The 18,130-nt window shown below is 31.3% G+C and overlaps 2 protein-coding genes across 2 annotated transcripts; both read left to right on the top strand.

Annotated features, from left to right (window-relative positions):
* The first annotated feature begins 3,717 nt into the window (after positions 1-3,717).
* Positions 3,718-5,166, top strand: LOC116773059 (bilin-binding protein-like). Its single transcript, XM_032665432.2, has 4 exons — positions 3,718-3,867; positions 4,234-4,441; positions 4,555-4,656; positions 4,938-5,166. The coding sequence occupies exons 1-4, from the start codon at positions 3,742-3,744 to the stop codon at positions 5,075-5,077; spliced, it is 576 nt and encodes a 191-aa protein (XP_032521323.1). The 5' UTR covers positions 3,718-3,741; the 3' UTR covers positions 5,078-5,166.
* Positions 5,167-11,372: 6,206 nt separating this feature from the next.
* On the top strand, positions 11,373-12,554 carry LOC116773060 (bilin-binding protein-like). The gene is made up of 4 exons (XM_032665433.2): positions 11,373-11,498; positions 11,890-12,106; positions 12,179-12,280; positions 12,375-12,554. Exons 1-4 carry the CDS (start codon positions 11,391-11,393, stop codon positions 12,509-12,511), a joined length of 564 nt encoding a protein of 187 aa, XP_032521324.2. The 5' UTR covers positions 11,373-11,390; the 3' UTR covers positions 12,512-12,554.
* The last annotated feature ends 5,576 nt before the right edge of the window (positions 12,555-18,130 follow it).

Genomic DNA, 18,130 nt, shown 5'->3' with positions numbered 1-18,130 from the left:
ACTTGCATAGTCTGACGTTGATGATCTAATAATTTCGAATCAAAGTTTAAAAATTGCAAACTAGTTGAATCCTTATCATCAACAACTTTGCATACTACTTTTGCGCTGACGTCGTCAATCTTAAGTTTAAGAACTACACTACCAGGCGACTGTACCATTTCGTTTCCAAAACCATTCATCACGGTTGGTATATTATCATGAGCTTAACACAGTTTACGAGCTATAGAGTTTTTAATCAAAGTTACGTCACCCCCAAAATCCACAAATGATTCTAAGGTCCAACCCTCAACACGCACTTCCTTCATAAACTTTGCGTTCGGATTCGAAGATGAGATACTCATTATTTTATGAACTGTATCAGTCTTGGTAGAGGAACGCCCTGTATTATTAAAGCAGTCCTCTGTTTTATGCCCTCTTATAGTCCATGTAATACATTTTGTCAAGGGTTTTGGGTCGTTGCAAATATGGATGCCCTTGTTACTTACAATTAAAACAATAAACACATAAATTACGAGTTTTCTTAAGATTTGTAGTGAGACTAGCCCTGTCATCCGCTAGATTCCTATTTTTGAAGTTAACTAATTGTTGAAAACTCATTGTGTCTCTATTGCTCATTAAAAATTATAAGAGTTGTTCTGATTTTTTCATTCTGGTTTTAGACTTCATAGTTTTGTCAGTAATATCGTGAATGATGCAATCGACAGCGCTGATAGCAGTAATATCACATAAGTTTAATAATGCAAATTTTTCATAAAAGTATGTCTCTATAGATTCATTGAATTTACTTTTTCTCTTCAGCATATCTTTCAAGGCCAAGGTATGTTCATGGGGAAACGTATTTGTTAATTTATATTACCACTCTTGCCAAGTATATAAAATGGTATCTAGGCTCTCCAACCATGTTTTGGCCAATCCTTGGAGGTTTTGCAATGAGAAATGTATAGTAGTCCTATCATCCTAATCATATGCTGCTGCACATTCATTGACCCTTTTTTTACCAAATATCTATTCTGAGTTTTAATAGATGGATCATAATTTGGAAGAATATTCCTATGATCTATATTTTTATTAAGCTGAGGAGTGCTTTGGCTGTACTCGTTGAGAATCAAGACCATGTTTTATTGATTTTATTATCTTAACGACATCGATCATAGAAAAGAAGGAATACGTGACCTGGTATGTGATGCGGGACGTCCAAGATGTATGCTATTACGACGCTCGCGGTCCTTTCGTTGATCCGCTGTTCGTATGTTACTCGTGCGTGAAAGACTTTTCTCTCGCTGTCGCAGAATCTCACGTTCGAGTTGTAGTTCCCGTTCCAGCCTCTTGACTCGCTTCCGTTCGGCGTCCAGTTTTCTGTCCTGGTCGAGCCCATTACGACTTCGGCTTCGAGTGAGGGATCGGCTGAATCTCGTTTCGCTTCTGCCTCGGTTGCTGTTGTGAGTGCGAGTACATCTAGGGCTCCGACCGGCGCCGCCTTCGTTTCGACTACGCGAAAATGTCTCTAAATTCCGTCATTATCCTCATTGCAGTGCAGTAAAATTATTTTAAGGTCTTTCAATCTTTATGTAGAATGAAATGAAATGAGATGAGATGAGATGAGATGAAATGACACGGTAGCCCTTGCCCACTTATGGTACGCCCGATTTAAATTATTTAAAAAGTAATTTAAAGATACTGATGTAGGCTTGAAAACGAAGTAATTTATTTTGATAAGACTTAATACGGTATTTATGTAAATAGCTTTCCAATAAACGCTTTAGGAATGTCAATTTTTAAAAGTTGTAAAATGGATATAGTATGTTATCCTTAAGGTATAGACGTATGCCACATGGACTTCTGTAGACCTATATAAGATATACAATTCCATGATATATATTATTTTGTTATATCTCAAAGATTTTTGGCAGCGTTTTCGTTAAAAGCTCTCAGACGGCTCATCTCTTCCCGACATATTCAACAAATATCGTTAATGTACACTCAAGTAAATACAAAAACTTAAAAAATTATATACTAAAACCTTCCTCGAGAACCATGCTATCGAGTTGGGTTAACTGTTTGATAATCGGTGCAGTAATTTTTCTGTTTATCACGAACAAACACACGCAGCGAGGGACTTTGTTTTATAACATGTATTGAAGCATAGTAAAATAAATTTAAAAAAAGGTATGATTCGGAAAACAAAGATAACAAGAAATAAAAAGAGTTATAGGTAATAAAAACTGTTAATTCGATACTGTATCCATGAGTACGTGTTGGTCAATTAATGTATTTGCATTTCGCTATCATCACTTGACCTGTGTGTCGTTTCATTATCATAAAATGCTTTAGTGACAAAAATTAAAGTAATCTGTCTGTAAGCAATCAAAACAAGAGAATTCGTGATTAGACTGCTAATTCCCTTTTGTAACATGGTGTTATTTTGTTGTTCACCTCTGATAAAGAAATAAATGAAAAGATGTTATAAAAAATCTGAGATTTCAAATCAAACATTAAACATTCAAATCCACTGAAGTGAAATGGTCAGAATTTTAAAAATGAAATGTATGTGTAGTAGTGTGTATCTGTAGTTCATCTGCTTTTAGTAATATTATAATTTTAATCCAAACTAATATTATAAATTCGAAATTAACTCTGTCTGTCTGTTACTCAATCACGCCTAAACTACTGACCCAATTTGCACGAAATTTGGTATGGAGATATTTTGGTACCCGAGAAAGGACATAGGCTACTTTTTGGCCCGGGAAAATGACGCATTCCCATGGGAAAATTCAGGTGGTTCGATCGCTTTTACGCCTAAACTACTGAACAGATTTAAATTAAATTTGGTAAGGAGATAGTTTGAGACTTACGAAAGAACATGAGTTACTTTTGACCGCAGGAAAACAACGCATTCCCATGGGAAAAATTACTTTTCTGGCCAAGGAAGAAAAAACAAAAAACATCGTATATAAAAATGTATTGCAGTAACCTAACTTCTTCTTAAAATGTGTTAACCTATGACAATCACGCTTAGTATGGCATCATCTCATCTCAGCACAATTCAAACATACGTACAAAAAAGTACAGCTCAGGTTTTTTCATACTACTATACAAAAAAACTATCTTATGCTCTTATGCGGACAAAGTCGCGGGCAAAAGCTATATTTTACTAATTCTGAAATTTACGCGGACGAAGTCGCGGGCAAAAACTAGTAATTTATAATATAATAGCATAAGTCATTTCGTCGTCTTTACTCAGTTACCGTCAACCAAGAAATTATCTCTTAACTGATATGGGATAGGATAATTTAATACTTATTTAAACTGAAAATATACTTCGATAATTCGATACTTAATTAAATTGAAAAAATAATCATAGGGTTTCTTTATCTCTTCGCACATTTACCTGAACTTCGCTTTCATAATTTTTTTTTTCTTATAATATTTTTTTTTTTTTGTCACTCGATAGAACGTTTAGATTTGTCTAATGAAACTTTTTATGTTGGTCCTAACCAACCAAGTCGATGGTTTGTTTAATGCCGTCTCTTTCATTTAAATTGTAGATTTTTCAAGAAATTTTACAATAAATAAAATTACGAGGTGTCTGTTTAAAAAAAAAATATGTATATTATTAAGATAAAACAATATATTATATATTTACTACAGAAATTAATTGCTTTATTTGTGATAACGTCTTGATCTTCGACCTGAGAGTTTTGAGTATAAAACAGGTGTTGGAAATTGTAACATCATAGTCCAATGCATGCAACTGTCAAAATGTTTGCGCTACTGATTTTGTCTTTGGTTTCCACCGCTTACGCTGGTGTATTCTTCGATTCCAAATGTCCGGAAGTTAAATCATTGGACAACTTTAGTTTTTCGAAGGTAAATATTTCTGTTAATGGGTTTTGACGTTTTATTTATATGTATATAACATTATTGTGTCTTTTTGCAATAAACTACTTAAAGTTTTAAGTATATATAAATTTCATCCTGTTCATTAATGTAACTATAAAACAATATATATTTATTATTACTTTAGTTAAGACGTGATGTCAATTTATAAAAAGATAATTATCCCCAACATGTTATTCTCTTGGCTCTTGTTTTCTTTCTTAATATCAAACTACTTAAGTTTCTTTGCACGGACGCAGGCCACATTCAAAATAACCAACCATCGAAGTAGGTTTCATAGTTATGGAAAACATATTTATGTTGGTTAGGTAATAATATGTATTTTTTCATTAATAGTACGGAGAGAGTGAATGGTTTGAAGTGGCGCGGTACCCCAACGATCAAGAGAAAGGTTTCAAATGTATTCGTAGCAGCTACTCTTTCAAGGGCGACTTTGCAGAGATAAAGAGTTTCTTAGTGAAAGACGGCAAAGAATATCAATTAGAGGGTACCCTTAAAAAAGCAGAGGATGGTCAAAAATTGATATCTAACCTACAGTATGACAGTAAGTTTTACATTAAAAAAAAATTCTTTATTTTTTCATAAATTATCAGTATTATGTAAATAAAAATAAAATTTATCAGTTTTTTTAACTTGACCTATAATATTTTTTTCTAGGCATAAAAATTGAAAACAGCGTTTATCTTTTGGACAGCGATTACGAAAACTATTCCATAGCTTACAGCTGCAAATATGATGAAGAAAAGAAATCACGTCAAGGTAAAAATAAATTCACTAAATAAAATATAAGTTGATCAAATAACCAATTACATACACAGATTAAACCAAATAACATATTTTGATAAATATACAATTTTCTTATCAAGGTTTTGTCAAATGTTCTTTAACAATTGTTAAGTATTATGTGGAGTGCCAGGGACATCATTCCAATACGCAAGTCTGTTGCACACTACTCTTCATTAAAAGAAAGAAGGCACGCGGGACGCTGCCCGCAACTATAGACAAATGCATAAATAATAACAATGAAATACGGTTTTTAGATTTCGTTTGGGTCGCCTCCCGGAGCTTACCGATGAGTTCTGACATCAAAGCTAAAGTTGAGAACTTTATGAAAGCTTCCTCATTTCTTGACTATGGCAAATTGATCTGGCACGAAAACGACTGCAGCAATCTCAAATAAATGTCACGTATGTCTATGTAACCAAATCGTTTTTATTTTAATACTAAACCAGTCATAAATGCGTATAAAATAATAAGAATATTTTCTTACTTTATTGTTTTATTTCTTATTCTCTTAAATTTACACCAATATAATGGAATATAAAATGTAATTTTCAAGAAATCATTTTTCAAATTTTTCTTAATATAACTCACAATCAGTGTAATACTCTAAATATAAAATGTAACAAATAATTAATTGATATCAAGATTATAAATTAACCAATAATATAATAAATCAATATTTTGGACATAAAAATATATAAGATATATATATATGTTTCACAATTATACGAGTGCTAGCGACTATAAAGATTTTTATTATTTTAATCTTGTAGATATAAAACCTCGTTTTATTTGTTACTTTTAGTTGAAAAAAAAATTATCAACATGCGTTACAAGCTTTGACCCTGTCAAATAGACGCACAATACATAAACACTCGAAAAGTATAGATTCTCTCCCTTGACGAAGTTGGATAAAAAGCAAGTAAATGCTCCAAAAAATATCTCAAAATTAATTTAAAAAAAGTAATCTGTTAAAAAAAATACAAATCATATTGTTGAAGTGTCCTTATTGCTAAATGTGTTTTAATTTCTCCTTGAATCAACATATTATCAGAACAATATCTATTTACTTTTAAACCATCGCTGACAAAACTTTCCCACCTTAATTTATAACCTAAGCTATATAGCTACATTATATGTTTTGACGCAATCGTTCCCATGAAATAACTAACACGATAAGGGAAAAGATAAAAATAAGAATATGTATTTTAAAATTCCGCCAAACGATTTTTAGACGCCAAATATAGTTACCATAAGAAAAATCGTGACCAATAAAGGGAGAAACGATAAAAGAAGTTTTTTTGTTAATAAATACTAAAAGAAACTTGAAAACTTCAAAAAACACTAGTATTTTGTCAACAAGTCCTTAATGAAAGTGCAGTAGTTTATGAAAAGTAAATAAAAACATATTAATAGCTCTATATATTAAATTAATTTGTAATAGTTACTAAAAAATTTAACACCCCCTATAAAATGACAGTTTAATATAAATAAAAAAAAAATTAGTATCGAAAGTAGAAATAATGGCATGTCAAAGAAGGTGATTATTGATTATTGATTAGTCATTCCGCCAGTTGGAAGAATGAAATGAAGTCGTAGGTGGTAAACTCGCTATCTCAACATCAGCCCATTGACCCTTTTCTTCAGAGTACCCAAATTATAACTCGAAGAAAACCTAGACGCAGGTAAACGGTTCCAATCTCTTGCTGTAAGGATGACAAAGAAGGAAGCCTATCGCTAAGAAGGAAGCCCAAGATAACGTCATGAACTTCTACCAGAGAATATTGTCAATATAAACTGTACTTAGGGTGGCTTTCAGTTCATACTCAGATCAATACTCCAGACAAAATGCTAACCCTACTTCTTCTAACAGTTTTGCAAGATAATTATTTAAATGAGTTATTGTTATTGATTTTTTCTTTAAATGACCCCTGAAATGCCAACCCAGTAACATTACTGAATAAAACATAGTGTTTCGTAAAACAACGTATGATATTTATGGAAGTTATTTACATAAACTTTATAGGTTTTTTTCGATTTACAATTTCTAGAGTATTGTATCCATTTTATACATATTTTAGTTATACGACTAGAAATCAACAATTCCTGTTTCTTTTGTTATGATTAAAAAACATATGTATGTCTTTAAAAAAATGTATTGCTGTCACACATTTTTACAGTATTCCAATACCATTTACTAATAACATAGACACGTATGTAGTGTGGGTCAGTTTTTACCTTGACATTTATCAACATGAACATTTCATAATGAAAATGTTTCGTTTCCTATAGTTGGGAAAAGGTGAATGGTATGATCTTGTAAGAAACCCTAGCGATGCTGAAAAGGATTTCAAATCTGTATATGGCATTTACAATTGGATGGAAGTCCATGCCATGATAAAGAGTATCTGAGTTCAAAACAACAAACAATTTAAATTAGACGGTATCATGAGATCAGCAGTAGTTGCTGGAAACTCTGGGAAACTTTTCTTTTCAAAATTTTTTGGAAGTCAGTATTTGTAGAACAATATGCATTTTTTTACCTAGCAACAAAAAATTTTTTCATTTTATTTGTAAGCACTAAAATCTAGTCTAATATCCACATATTGGATATTGACTATGATAATTATGTTATTGCTAACAACTGCAAATATAACGAAGAGAAGAATTCACGTCAACATAATATGAGACTCGTTGTAGAATACACTTATATAATATGTATATATTATATCATTATGTTATTTTATGGTCCGAGGTGTCTGCAACAAAGTTCTATTTCTTTTCAGACTTTGCTTGGATAATGTCTAGGAGCAACACCATAAGTCCTGCCATCAAAGCCAAAATTGAGAACTTCGTGAAAGAATTTCTTAACTACAATGAATTCATCGGGCCTGAAACCTCCTTTTTCATAACCTACAACCAATTCAGATTTCCATTGAACCAAATGACATTGAATAGTGATATCTAAGATTTTCACGTGTATTCATTTAAATGAAAATAACAATTCTGACATTTTCGTCTCGTCTGCCCGTGGCAACCGTGGTTACTGAAAAGTAACCGAAACATCGGGATTAAGTAGTTTTAAAATAATAACGAGTGATGTATCCAAAAATCTTATTTTATTTAAACGTTGCATATTATTTTGTTATGTATGTATATTTTCCGATTATTATCACCGTATTTATAATTTAAAATTATTTACATATTAAAAGTGAATTAAAGTGCAAAAATTACTTACAAATTTTGATATTTTATCAATAGCTTCCATCTACACCAGTTAAAATAATTAGTGTACATCTGCGTAGCTTCACTAGGTGTTCTTGAAGTGCCGTCATTGCTTCTACTTCTCCTCTAATAAACATATCGGAACAACATCATTTTATTTTTGAACCATCGCTGACGAAATTTTTCCAGATTAATTTATAACCTAAACTATTGAGCTACATTATATGTTTTGACCCAATTGTAACAATCAAAAAACTATCACTATAAGGGAAAAGATAAAAATTAGTACGTCTTTCAATATTGCGCTAATCTTTTTTAGACATTAAACATATATAGGTACGATAAGAAAAATCTGACCAAGAAAGGGCTAAACGTATGTAAACATTGCTAAATATTAAATTAATTTGTTTTTGTTGCTAAAAAAAATACACTACGCATAAAATTAGGGTTTAATTTAAATAGATTTGAAATAAATGAAAAAAGTAATTAAAAAAGTAAAAATAATAAGATATCAAGAAAGTTAATTATAAGTTAAACTATTATCTTAATACTCGTTGTTAATTAAGTTTTATCGTTAGTTGACCTGTAAGTCATATTACTATCACAAAATTAACTGGTATACAAAAAATCTCAGGTGTCGTTAACAATCAAAAAAGAGCATTTTTATATCGTCTTATAATTTATTGTATAATTGTAATGTTGTCATGACTTGATCATTTAAAGATAATATGGTAATATTTAGTTATCACAAGGTCGAGTACATATCTATTTCGATATGGATATAACGAGAAATGAATAGAAAAAAAGTGAATTAATCAATAATTGAGGTTTGATTTCAAATTCGAGCTTGGATTTTTTTTTGCACTGATTTAAAATTGCCTAAATATCTTTTACTCCTTCCACTTCCTTTTTCCTTGCGACAGACTGTTGGATAAAGCAACCTGAAGGACTAATTTACTTAGATCCACAATTTTAGAAGACCATTTCCAAAATTCTTTCGTAAAACTTTGTAGTCATTCAATACACGAAAGAAACAGAAATTGTCCTAAATGAGCCTAATTTTTCTTCGACGGTTCAACTTTGACCGGTTACGCAGAATGACCTCAGGAATCCAAGAACATTAGGATAATCGAGTATTCAAATTTGCTTTTGTTCACTGGTTTTGAGGGAGCCAAGACCAGAGATGGTAATAGAAACAAACCAAGTCTTGTAAAGTGAACATGATTGTGTGATGGTGTACGAAGTAGCAAACTCTGTCCATGGCTTTGCGATTCTTCAGATTAAAAAAAAATGGTTTAGATTTTTTAAATGACTTCTTTGACAGAAAAGATTATTGCAAACAAAGTATATAGGAATTTTATGTTGTTAATATACAACCCTGTATTTGCTAAGAACTAAACTAAACCAAATTAAGCCTACCATAGATTGAAAAACTCTTAGTTCTGAAAAAAAAGTTGTACTTTTTACTTAAGCACAAATGTTCTAATATACATAAAACAGCAATCTTGTTGATTGTCGAAATTGTATTATGATATAGTAATAAGTCCTAACATATGAAATTGGCATTTTATAAGGAGCCTAAAGTGGATTAATTCAAAATATAATATATTAATTTCATCAGTATGTACCATTACTATTTATGCACTTTTGTCATTTCATAGGTAGTTAATTGATCCCATTACTCAAATTACCATTTGGCCGGAAATCAACAATATCTTTGAAGGCACTTGGGTCTACATCGGAGTTAATTGTTTTCCCTTGCAAGAAGTTATCCAAATTTAGAAAAAAATTTAATCTTTTGAAGGAAAATCCAGGGAGTAAGGTGGATGTTAGACACTTCAATTAAGACTCTTCTAATTTGGTAACTGTCGTTTGTTCAATGTGTGGTCTAGCGTTGTCCTGAAGGAGTAGTGGCCTACGGCCATTAACCAGCCTCGGTTGTTTAACAAGCTAGCTTTTCCATCATGGTTTGCAAATGCTGCTAAAACACATCTGCCGTAATCGTCTGGCCAGATTTAAGAGAGCTGAAGTCAACAAACCCGCACTAGTCCACCAAACGCTGACAAGTAACTTTTTTGGGTCAATTTTCGCTTAAAACAGAACTTGGCTGATGCGCTAGGGCTCAGAAATCGCGATGAGCTTTTTCGATTATCATAAAAGATCTACTTTTTATTACATCGATTTAAAATTTCTTCATTATAATACCTGTTGGATGAGGGGCCCACCATTCAAATTTTTTCGCTTTCCCAATTTGCTTCAAGTGAATTGAAACAGTTTTGTCACTGACACCCTCCAGCTGCGAGCTGGATTCTCTTCCACAATAAACTTAAATCCTTCATTATCAACCTTGGATTTTGGCTGTCCACGGCACTGGTTTTGCAGGTCGAAATTTTAATAATGATAACGTTGGAACTATAAAAGCACTGATTTATTTTGCGACACCACCACCATCGTTATCATCATTAATAGCCTATTGGTGCCCACTGCTGAGCAAAGGCTCTTCGCACATGGAGAAGTTTAGAGCAATTATCAACTTGCTTGCTCAAGGCGTATTGGCGATTTCAAACTTATAATTTGAAATTATAATTCCAGGTTTCCTGACGATCTTTTCTTTAACTGCCACCTTACACATCAATGATCCTTCGAGCCGTTTCTGTATCACTAGAACAATGGTGGAATTCATACTCTTAAACAACGTGATATTTAATTTTTTCATTTTGTAAAGTGGGCAGTACGAAAAAACGCTAATTTGTTATGTAAGGTCCTAATATATGCAGCGTGGGCTGTAAAGTCCAGTGTACCGGGGTATGTAAAAATTAAGAAGCCTGAGTTCGGCACATGGTATCAACCAACTCTTATGCTCTACCAAAAAAAGAAGCTTGCTATCCGACTGAATAGCCGTATAACTCATTAAATTTTCTGTCAATGCTCATAGTGCATTCCTTGAACGATTTACTATGAGGAGAGCTCAGTTTATTTATGTAAATGAACAAGGTTACAATAGAAGCCATTCTCATCTACACAAGTTCAAACAGTCAATAGATCTCTTTTTTCTCTGAGATAAATGTATCTGCAATTTCACGTCGATATTCTGTGACAGACTGGTACTTCACCGTTCAAACCGGCCTATATGAAAAAATACAACTAGACCTAATCACTTTGATAGTCGAATATCCTGTTAGAGCAGTATAGAATATAATTTAATAAACCATTTTAGTTATATTAAATGTATTGAAAAAACATAGATACTAATTCAATTTTTGTTGCTTCTGATGAATATTAGAAATTAAGAAATGGAGACAGTGTATTTGTTTGTCTGATTATAAACAAATGCAATTATGTTTAAATAAAATTATTTATTTAATCACAAATTCACAGAAGTAAATACTTTTTATTTACGATTTGGTCATGATCTTTGACCAGTGAATGAGAATAAAAACTGAAGACGTTGTGCAGTTCATGCTCAGATCAATACTCCAGTCAAAATGTACACCCTACTTCTGTTGACTTTATTTTCAACTGCTTACGCTAATGTCTTCTTCGACTCTAAGTGTCCAGAAGTCAAATCTGCGGAAAACTTTGAATTCTCTAAGGTAAACATTTATATTATGTTCTTGATTTTTTTATTTCAATTAATAATAGAAATTCGTAACTGCAACATTTTTAAATAAAATATAATATCTCCATCACTTTAAAAAATACTATCATATTTTTCTATAAATATATTTTTAATATTTTTTCGTAAAACATAAATTATATAAGTTATAGATAAATTCGAAGATTTTATGTCTATTTAAGATATATCGAATTTTCGAAAAAGATTGTATTTCTTTTATCACTATTTTTAAACGAGGCACAACTTTAGAAATACTATTATTGTCACAATTTCTGTATCGTATTTCTTCACACACAATATTGTAATGTTCCAATTTCCTCTACTATTATTATTAACCTTTAATAATATTGGTTTTTATTTAACTATAGTTCGGAAAAGGTGACTGGTATGAAATTGCAAGATACCCTATTGATCTCGAAAAGGACTCCAAATGTGTAAAAGTTATCTACACTTGGATGGACGACCACGCCATGGTGAAGTGTATCCTGATGGTAAACGACAAACAAGTGGAATTAAACGGTATCATGAGACCAGTGGTAAAGGCTGGAAACACTGAAAAACTTTTCTGTTCCGTATCTAACGAAAGTAAGTATTTGTAAAATTATACGTATGTTTTTATTTAAATCAACAGAAAATTGATTCTTTTTTTCATTTTAGACGTAAAACTCGAGACAGATGTTTACATCTTGGATATTGACTATGATAATTACGCTATTGCTTATGGCTGCAAATATGATGAAGAGAAGAAATCACGCCAAGGTAACACTTATGTTTATAATACATAACACTTATATAATATCATTATGTTATTCTATGATCAAAGGTGACTGAAATGAATTGATTTTCTTTTCAGACTTTGCTTGGATAATGTCTAGGAGCAACACTTTAAGTCCTGCCATCAAAGCTAAAGTTGAGAAATTCGTGAAAGAATCTGAATTTCTTTACAACGATAAATTCTTCTGGCCTGAAACCTCATGCGTAGCTAACTAAAACGTATTCCTGGTTGCGTAAAACAAAAAAAAGTTGAATATTATTTTTTCATATATATATTGTTTTATTATTATTTCTTAATTTGTATTGTTTTATTATTTATTTTTGAAAAATTTGAGTACAAAGGCTGTTTAAAATTTTTGATATTTTATCAGCTCTTTTCATCTCTCCATGAAGTATATAATGAGTTAATATATTAAAGCATGTCTCCATATTTATACGTGTATTCGTTTAATGATCACATATAACAATAACTACATTTTTTTTATTAAACTGCTTTATAATTTTTTTGCATTTTCATATGATGATGCAATCAATCATCAGAGTAAACACATTAATTAATAATTACATCTTTTCTTTTTATCTCTTAAATGTTTACATTATTATTAAAAACATATTATATTTTAAATCATCGTTAAAGCCTTACATACTAAAATTTATTTACAGTCCACTCTAACTATCGATAATTTGCATTAGTTTTAATTGTGCAAACAAAATTACAATATTTCCATATTTTAGTTCATCCGACTTTATTCTAAAAATTTAATATGTATTTAGAATTTATATACTAAAAGTTAATATATTTCAATTATGCTTAAAATACTGTTGGGGTCTTTAAAACAAAATGAACGACTACTAACCAATTTAAATAACAATTAAAAATGTCAAGCAACGTGAAATTAACACTGTCATTTTTGACAGCAGTCTATACAAATACAGATTATTATAAAAAAAATAAAAATTATTTCATTTATTATAAAAATTGAATGTCTTGGGAAGGTTAAAAGAAAGTTGTAGATAAATAAAAGTATTATCGGCAAACCATGACCGTTCTCAATTGTTTGCTATTATCAATTGACCTCCATATCACAAACAGCTTTAGTAACAGAATAACTGCTCCTTTCAAACAAGAGTAATAATTATTTATAGTTATAACGAAATACATAAATCAAGGAGAATTTATGTCACATATAAATTTAAAGAAAATTAAGAAATCTTTAGCGGTAGATAATAAATAACAGGACCAACTGACAGACATTCACATCGCGTCTGCCCGTGATCATGGTTGCTGTAGAGGAACTGAAACGTCGGGATTATGTTGTAAAAAAACTATAAAAAAGGTGTAGTATCCGAAAATCTTAGCTTCAGGCAAAGTATTACATATAATCAGATCAAAAAAATAAGATCTTAGACTTTCGCGAGTATTCATTTCAATGAAACTAATATTTTTTTTATTACTACCTTTTTTATTGTTTTAAAAACTACATACTTCCGACGTTTCGTTTTCTTTACAGCAACCGCGATCACATTTTGAATCCATAGTAGACGAAGTTCATCAAAGGTTAATAACGATACCATCAACAAGCCTCGCATACTTCCATCCGGTCAGCCACAGTGAAAAACTTTGCGACCACATGTGGTCAGCCCATGTCCACGCACATCATCATGAAGCAGACAATGATTCACGCGCTGAAACTTGAAACTCATTTCAAACAAAAATATATATTTTTTGTACAATCACAGCTACTTCTAAGTACAACTAACTCTGATGTAATTTTTTTCTTCAGAATTTGAGGAAAATGCGTTAGAATAAAAGTAATGTTTTAGGTTATTAATTTTTTTAATATAATTTCTCTGGGCTGCAGTAACTGGATCCTGGTTCTCTTAGCATCATAAAAACCTTATGATATCTCCTTAAAAAGTTTGCGTTTTTCGAGAACGTATTCGTATATAAAGTCAAATTGATAAAAATCTTCTTTTATTGAAGTTGCTTAAAAAATTGGCCGATTACATCTTTTGTCTTAAAGATCAAGAAGGAATGATATTGGGTTTACCCGAAGTGCATATGGGTTAAGGGGCCATATGTTAAAGCAACTCTGCATTCGTGGATCGTAACAGAAGTTTTTCCACCTCACCTCAGCATCAATATCATCACACATTCTATTTCAACGATGGTAATTGTCCAAGTGACCATAAAAAAATAAAAAAAGCCGACATAAAAACTAGGTTATTGAACTTACATTATATTAATAATTTATTTTATTATTTATCAATTAATGATATTCATTGACACACGACGAAAGAACAGGAATAATATTTACAAAATATATGTAAATCAATATATAGATATTTCATACTTAAATTTCCATATAACACCACTTAAAAAATCATAATTCTACCAAAATATTCCGAGCTCATTTAAGTAAATTACATAAACACTGAAAAAATTATTCAAATCTCATTGAGAGTCACCAACACTTGTCATCGGAAGTCTTCTACTTACAGTTTAACATAAAACACGAGGGTATTGAATTGAGAAATAAGGAACAAAGTCCACATAGTAACGAAACCTTGAATACGAACATTTCCTTGATGTACGGTTGAAAGTTGATTGTAGCTCGATTTGGTCACTCTGAGTATCTGATAAGATTATGATACTATGTCAAACAAAAGTATGTCACGAACAATTACGTTTTATATAAGTATTACTAGCTATTACATATGAACATGCATATAATGTAAAATTATATAATTTTAATTTATGAGATCTAAGACTTTCGCGAGTTTTATTCATTTAAATGAAACTAATCTATTTTCGGATATACTAGGAGGATTTGTGTGTCACATCTCGTCTCCCCGTGGTCACGGTTGCTGATAAGTAACCGAAACGTCGGGATTATGTAGTTTTATAATAATAAAATCCGCGTAGTATATCCGAAAATATATTAGTTTCATTAAAATAATTTTAAATATCCCAATTTAAGAACAATATATGTATGTCTTTTTTTAACCGATTTCAAAAAGAGGAGGTTTCTCAATTTAACCGTATATTTGTTTTTTTTTCTATGTTTTTATCGGATAACTTCGTCGTTTATGAACCGATTTTGATTATTGTTTTTTTTATTGGAAAGTAAATATTTCAAAAGTGGTCTCATGATAAGGAAACCAGGATCTGATGATGGTAGACGAGAGAAATTAAGGGGAACTTTTGAAAATTGTAGTGGCAACGAGTACGTTTGTAAGTTTTTTTATTAAGTGTTTTAAAGCACTCCCATTTGATGAAGGTCTAGAGTAGATCTGAGGATGGAGATGAGAGACGGTCGAGGGAACTCTTCAACGATTAATAGCAGATACTTTGTGTTTCAGCTTCATTAATTTGTTTTGATAGAAACTTTTCAGATAGCTAGACGGTGACTGTCATTAGGGGTCTGATGATGAAGATGATGGATAGTGGAGGGAACTCCTTAACGGTTTGGACTTAATTCATTTATATTGCTGAGAACTTTGCACCTATGTATATGGATTAAAATAAAGATCTGCAGTATATCTAATGATGGTGACCATTACTCGGTCTACCCATCACTTAAAATCGTGAAATAATTATTTTTTTATTTTTTAACTTAAAAATAAAAATTATTTTTTAACAAAAAAAAAACCGGACTTCAAGCCGTGAAATAAAAAGTAAAAAATATATTTACTTCGTGCAAAGTAATACGTATTTTCATTTAGTTAAAAAGAAAATAATATTAAATAATTATTTTATAATTTTGAACTCGGTGCCAAGTAAAAGAATAACTGTGTAGAGATATTACATACATTTTATCAATCTTCATAATAATTGAAAAAATATTAGTAGGTAATTATCACGAAATATATGTGATGTAAGTATAAAAACATTTATATATTGATTTACATATATTTTGTAAATATAATTCCTGTTCTTTCGTAATGTGTCAATGAATACCATAAATTGTAATAAAAATATATCAATAAGGACATAAATTATTAATATAATGTTAGTTCAACGACCTAGTTTTTACGTCGGCTGTTTTATTTTAATTTTTTTATGGTTGTAAATATCTCAAAATGCGTAAAAATCATTTTTTTATATGTGAATTCATCTAAAATATTGTATAAATTGTGGCAATTTTAAACACAGAAGAAAATTAATTTATGTTAATACCCCCAAAATTATTTTAAAATATAGACATTACTTCTTAACAAGACGAGAGAAATGACAAAAATTAAAAAAATATATATTCGGTGCAATAAATAACACGAACTGTAGCAGTATATATATTCCGACAAAACTTAAATCATTTCATCACATTAATTCATTTCTAAATAGGAACGGGTAATCTGAAGGTAGTTGGTTCAGCAGGGAAATCTTCATAGCACTTCGGAGTACATTTACTCATATCATCTTTCCATAGCTTAGTGGAATCTAGTCCAATTAACTCCAGGGGCTTAGAAGCAAGCTGTTTAGAGACGTTATTCAATCAATTCAAAGAGTCCAGATATAGACAAAAAGTATGAACATTTTTTAATATTTAAAAAAGATCATATTTAATTATTTTTTTTACTATATGATATCACAGATTTTCTGAGTACATATTTAAATAATAGTATGTTTTTCGGATACACATCGCGATTTATCATATTATTTTAAATTTTTACCCGATGTTTTAGTTACTTTACAGGAACCGGGATCACTTCCAAGATAGTGCCAGTTAGTGAGTTTTGTCAAATAACAAATATATATAATAAAGGCAACGAAACTTCTTAGCATTCAATGGATTCACCGTACGGGTGCCGGGTCCATCGCGTTGTAGGGAGAGGAGCTTCAACAGTGCCTGGGACTTGCGACTCATGTGTAGGTTTAAGGGGCCCCTATCTAACGCGAGTTAAACGCTCACCTCCACCGTCCAAGCTCCTCTCTCTGCCTAACCAAATTTGAAAAGAATCTACTAGGGCTGCCTTCAAAGTAGGTTCCAAGAATAAATTGATATTAGTTTTGGATAGACTCAAGTGTTTAAGTAGGTTGTACAAAGATTTTGCCGTTATAACTCTCGCTTCCACGTCTACCGCGTACAAATCCACGACGAACCTATTTCGAGTGAGATCGTTAGTGAGCTCGTAATATTTTTTGACCTTGATGGCATGGTCATTGAGGATGTTGGTTTCCCAAGGAACCGTAAGCTCTATTATCACAACGAGCTTTAAATTCGCGAATACATAAATATGTCTGGTCTTGAAGTCGACGCACAAATATCCTCTGGGATTTTGTATTCTTTCTCATACGTATCTATCATTATAGTCCAATCCGAAGCCATTTGAACCTACTACTAAAACTACTACTTAAAAATACCACTAAAACTTAAAGCCGCTTAAATTTTTCCCTTTTTACTCTTTGGCTATCGAAAGACTAACCTCTAACGTATTATTTCTAGAACCCTATCGTGACGACGTGAGTATTGACCGCTATCGAGGAGTACCCTACATCCCAACACCAAATACTTAACAGTTCCAACTGCCTTCCCACAAACATAGCAAGTTTTATCGGTAGCTTTACTCTATCTTACGAAATTACTCTGATCTGGGAAAGTCATCTGGAATTGCATTGAGATAAAATTTTAGCAGTGCTAGCGACCAATCACGAATTAAGGTACGCCATTTTAGTGCTAATGGGATGCAAAAATCTCGTATGTCTAACCACTCGTTCTGCATCTCTAAACTAATTGCATGGATCTAATATTTATCATTCTCGTCTTGCCGAATAAAAGACTTCAATATATCTGTATCTTGGACTTTCTTACTTAATCCTAACCCTACTCTGTT

This window comes from Danaus plexippus (genome assembly GCF_018135715.1).
Source record: "Danaus plexippus chromosome 18 unlocalized genomic scaffold, MEX_DaPlex mxdp_20, whole genome shotgun sequence".
Taxonomy (NCBI): Eukaryota; Metazoa; Arthropoda; class Insecta; order Lepidoptera; family Nymphalidae; genus Danaus; species Danaus plexippus.
Note: the sequence above shows the minus strand (reverse complement) of the source record. Positions and strands in the feature narration are given on the sequence as shown.

Bases quoted from the DNA above. Each gene is read 5' to 3' on its own strand.
- LOC116773059 (XM_032665432.2), top strand. From the start codon at position 3,742: ATGCATGCAACTGTCAAAATGTTTGCGCTACTGATTTTGTCTTTGGTT. The intron at 4,442-4,554 runs GTAAGTTTTACA...ATTTTTTTCTAG, and splicing joins ATCTAACCTACAGTATGACA to GCATAAAAATTGAAAACAGC. The intron at 4,657-4,937 runs GTAAAAATAAAT...TACGGTTTTTAG, and splicing joins AGAAAAGAAATCACGTCAAG to ATTTCGTTTGGGTCGCCTCC.
- LOC116773060 (XM_032665433.2), top strand. From the start codon at position 11,391: ATGTACACCCTACTTCTGTTGACTTTATTTTCAACTGCTTACGCTAAT. The intron at 11,499-11,889 runs GTAAACATTTAT...ATTTAACTATAG, and splicing joins AAAACTTTGAATTCTCTAAG to TTCGGAAAAGGTGACTGGTA. The intron at 12,281-12,374 runs GTAACACTTATG...TTTTCTTTTCAG, and splicing joins AGAGAAGAAATCACGCCAAG to ACTTTGCTTGGATAATGTCT.